This window comes from Chrysochloris asiatica, unplaced genomic scaffold, assembly GCF_000296735.1.
Source record: "Chrysochloris asiatica unplaced genomic scaffold, ChrAsi1.0 scaffold00303, whole genome shotgun sequence".
In the NCBI taxonomy this organism is placed as follows: Eukaryota; Metazoa; Chordata; class Mammalia; order Afrosoricida; family Chrysochloridae; genus Chrysochloris; species Chrysochloris asiatica.
This window is the reverse complement of record NW_006408821.1, coordinates 71,609-76,559: the sequence shown is the minus strand read 5'-3', so window position 1 is coordinate 76,559 and position 4,951 is coordinate 71,609. Positions and strand designations below refer to the sequence as shown.

General features: G+C 36.4%; 1 protein-coding gene across 1 annotated transcript in view; it reads right to left on the bottom strand.

Moving 5' to 3' along the window:
• Window positions 1-605: 605 nt before the first annotated feature.
• LOC102827859 (transmembrane protease serine 11E-like) overlaps window positions 606-4,951 on the bottom strand; it is a 71,464-nt gene continuing 67,118 nt past the window's right edge. Inside the window, exon 8 of the mRNA XM_006874818.1 lies at window positions 606-767. Within this exon, the coding sequence (XP_006874880.1) occupies window positions 606-767 (162 nt within the window). The remainder of the gene's footprint in view (window positions 768-4,951) is intronic.

Sequence of the window (4,951 nt, the reverse complement as noted above, 5' to 3'; positions counted from 1 at the left end):
CCCTGTACAGGGTTTCCGAGGCTGTAAATCTTTACGGGAGCAGAAAGCCTCATCTTTCTCCCGCGGAACAGCTGGTAGTTTCGAACTGCATATAGCTAATAGCAAAATTAATTAAACAGATATTTAGTTTTCCTGAGTAATTTTTATAGCCAGTATTACTGCAACCTCCCGATATAATGAACCTGTAGAAATGATGTACTTATCAACAGAGGATTTCTAAAACACTCCAAAGGAACTTTTTGCTAATATCTATTCATGGTTTTCTCAGAGACCAGACTCTACAAATTAGCAAGGAAGATGTCTTTAGTAAACTGTGTTTTTTAAAACGATACTTACTCATCTAATTATAATCCTTCAGTCTGAAAAAGGATAAGAGGAAAATTGTATGTCCTTGCTCATTAGTCTAACCAAATTCTTGTCAAAGTCTAACAAATACAAAAATGTGATAGTTTTAAAATTATGTATGCCCAGATACTTGACATAGAATTTCATAAAGAGAGGCAATAACTAAAGTAAATGTGGTTTGGGAATTGCAAACATATTTGATAAGCATATAAGATGTGAACTTTGACAAATCTGATAAACACATAAATCTTCCTTTTGCCCTAGAGACCGGTTTTAGAGAAGATCCAATCTCGATAGTAAGTCACTCGTGTGTAGACGCCAGGCTTGTTTGGAAGAGCACATTCATCTCCCCAGCTTACAATACCTGCAAGGAACCAGGTACCTTTAGAATTTGCACTAACCAGAGGTCCACCAGAGTCACCCTACAAAGAAAAAAAAAATTATAAAATTACTATAAAGGAGAATACTACATACTTTTCTCTCTTGTAGTAAACTGTGATTAGAGAAAGATGGATGGAAAATAATGGTAGATATTTCAATAGTAAAATGATTCTATCTGGGATATTTTTATATTCCATAATAATTTGTTCAAGTCAAAGAGTTCAGTATATGTTGTTTGATAAAACAACACAAAATGGGAAGGAATTGTGAAAAATTTCAACTCAGTACCAAAGGAAATATTGAAGGTAGTTTTGTTTATATGATCATCAGAATGTTAAATAACTCTCTAATTTCCCCAAACTCCTCTGTTCTAGACCAATACCAGAAAAAAGGAAGATTGGTTTTTATGCATCACCACTAGACTATTGTTCTTCCATTCTTGTATAAACATTCCTTCAATTTTCAGAATTATGTAATTTGGCTAAATCCCCTTTAGATTTTATTATAATTTTCACACTACTGATGTTAAACTGTTTTTCTAAAATGAAGTAAGATGCTGGCATCTGGATTTTCTTTTGTTCTAATCCTTTGCATCATCCAAGATAATTTCAACATCCATTTATTGCTTTAGCTTTATAATCTTTTGGCTTCCTTGGCTCTGATGATGCACACTTTAATTCCATCTTTCCATGTGACTCCTTGTCATCTCCTAGAACTATTTAACCTCTGAGATGCCATAATCCAGTGAGTGCACTGATTTATCCCTACAGTTCTCATTCCACTTTTCATTTTACATGTGCCAGTTACCCTCATTAAGAATGTCAGTTTTTTGACTCAGCACTCTTCTCACAGTGTAATTAGCAAACTTCCTACTTTTCATCTTTCTTTATGCAGGCTGTATTTCATAATTCATACCACTGCTCTTTTGACAACATTCTCACTCCTGATATTCTTTAAATTTTCTACCCACCATAGCCCTGGCCAAAACATACACTATGAAAGAAAACTGTATTACAACTTTATAGTCTAAAACCAGCAGCTCTCAACATCATGTGTTTTTGGATAGCTTTCTTTCTCATTTTACAGGACACCCATTTCAAAGTTTTGTTATTTCACAAGGAGCTCTGGTAGCATATTGGTTATGAATCAGGCTGCTAACCTCAAGGTTGGCAGTTTGAAACTACCAGCTGTTCTGTGGGAGAAAGATGAGGCTTTCTGCTCCCGTAAAGATTTGCAGCCATGGAAACTGTGTGCAGGGTCACTATGAGTTGGAACTGACTCCACGGTACATAACAAGAACAACAACAACAACAACAAGTGACAACCTTTCCACTTTTTGTCATCTCTTTTGACTTCCCAGATTGTGTACATGAACTCATATTTGTTTCTAAGTTCCTCCTTCTCAAGACAAATAGACATATTTAGTGCTTTTAGTCCTGTGTGGTGCTGTAGGATAAACATTGGACTACTAACCGTGAGGTTGTCAGGTCAAACCCACCAGACACTCCTCAGAAACCCTATACAAGGTCATTATGGGTTGGACCCGACTCAACAGTGCTTAACAATAACAGCAGCAGCCAGTTGTGAGGAGTTTTGTATTGTCTACATTGAGGTGCCATCTCTGGATCAAGTACCTTATGCTATCAATAATCTTCTCTTTCATGTTTGTTGTTATTTTTAAAATCACTTTAACTTTTCCTCACTGCCTTTCCTTGCTAGACACATATATAATTATTTGTTTTGGTCTTGCGTACCTGACAAATGACACTCTTCCTGGACCTTAGGACTTTTTCTACTGACATAGTCATCTTTCTTAAACTAGTAATATATAAATTAGAACTGACTCCATGGCAGTGGGTGGAGTCCTGGTGTGGCGCTGTAGGATAAGCACTAGACTACTAAACATAAGATTGGTGATTCAAACTCACCAGCCACTCCTTGAAAACCCTATACAGGGTCACTATGAGTCAGAAATGTCTCAACAGCACTAAACAACAATCATGGCAGTGGGTATACTGAAATTTCAGTTTTTTTATGTGATTCTCTTATTTATTTCCAAACATTCTCTCTCCTTTTTTCTGGTATTGGTCTAGAACAGAGGAGTTTGGGGAAATTAGAGAGTTATTTAACATTCTGATGATCGTATAAGCAAAACTACCTTCAATATTTCCTTTGGTAATAAATGAGTAGAAATTTCTAACATTTCTTTCCCATTCCAAACTAAACCCACTATTGTTGAGTTGATTCCGACTTATAACAGCCCTATAGGACAGACTAGAACTGCCCCATGTTGTCACTGTTAGGTGTAGTAGAGTTGGTACCAATTCATTACAACCGTATGTACAAAAGAATGAAACACTGCCTGGCTCTGCATCATCCTCAGAATTGTTGCTGTATTTGAGTCTACTGTTTTGTCAACCTATCTTGATGCAGGTTTTACTCTTTTTCACTGACACTCCATTTTACCAAACATGATGTACTTTTCCAGGGGCTGGTTCCTCCTGATAACTTGACTGAAGTATGACATGTTATTCTGGCTTCTAAAGAGCATTATGGCTGCACTTTTTCTAAAACAGATTTGTTTGTTTTCCTGGCAATCCATGGTACTTTTAATATTCTTCTCCAACACCATAAATCAAATGTATCAATTTTTCTAAAGTCTTCTTATTCATTGTCCAACTTTCATATGCTTATGAGGCAATTTAAAATCCCATGGCTTGGGTCAGGCACATCTTGGTCCTCAAACTGATACCTTTGCTCTTGAACATGTTAAAGAGGTCTTTTGCAGCAGATTTGCCTGTTTGATTTCTTGACTGCTGCTTCCATGAGTGTTGATTGTGTATCCAAGAAAAATGAAGTCTTTTCTTCATTTATCATGATATGATTTATTAGTCCAGTTGTGAGGAGTTTTGTATTCTCTACATTGAGGTGCAATCCATAATGAAGGGTGTAGTCTTTGATCTCCACCAGTAAGTATTTAAAGTCTTCTGTGCTTCCAGCAAGTAAGGTTTATATCATCAGCATATCACTGGTTGTTAATGAATCTTCCTTGAACTTGATGCCAAGTTCTTCTTCACATAACCCAGCTTCTCAAATTATTTTCTCAGCATACAGATTGAATAAGTATGGTGAAAGCATACAACCCTGTAACACACCTTTCCTGATTTGAAACCATTCAGTATCCCTTTGTTTTATTCTAATGACTGTCTCTTGTTTCTATATACAGTTTCCTCATGAGGACAAGTAAATGTTCTGAAATATCCATTCTTTCTTATATTATCCATAGTTTGTCATGATCCACACTGTCAAAAACTTTTGCATAGTCAATAAGTACAAATAAACACCTTTCTGGTATTCTCTGCTTTCAGTGATGAAATCCATCTGACATCAGCAATGATACCCCTAGTTCCATGTCCTCTTCTGAATCTGGCTTCAATTTTTGGAAATTCCTTTTCAGATATACTGTTGCAAAAAGTTTTGAATTATATTCAGCAAAATTTTACTTGCATGTGATATTAATGATATTTTAGATGATTTCTGTATTCCATTGGGTCACCTCTCTTTGGAATGGGCACAACTATAGATCTCTTCTAACCAATTGGTCAGGTAGCTGTCTTCCAGATTTCTTGGCATAGATGAATGAGTGCCTCCAGGGCTACATCAGTTTGTTGAAAGATTTCAATTTATATTCTGTCAATTCTTGGAATTTTTTACCAATGCCTTTAGTGCACCTTGGACTTGTTTCTTCAGTACCATCTCTTGAATTGGCTGATCATCTACCATTTCTTCTTGGTACAGTGACTCTTGTGCATTCCTTGCATCTTGGTCTGGTGCTTCATTCATCTGCATCATTCTATATTTTGCCCATGTTGCTGTGTGCCGAGTCAGTTACAACTTATAGCAACCCTGGTAAGTTTGAACTATATAGATCTTGTGGTTACCAATCTAGTGCTTTTGCTACACCACCACACCAAAGCTCATTTCACCCATTCAGCTCTTTAATATAGCAAGTTGTGGCTTGAGTTTGTTCTTCAGTTTCTTCAGCTTGAAAAATGCTGAGTGTGTTCTTCCCTTCCAGGACTTTGTGCATTTCATTATACTTTGTCTTCTTGAGCTGCCCTTTGGATGTTTCTGCCCAGCTGTTTTACTTCATTTCTTCCATTTGCTTTAGCTTCTTTACACTCAAGAGCAATTTTCAGAATCTCTTCTGGCATTCATTTCTTTC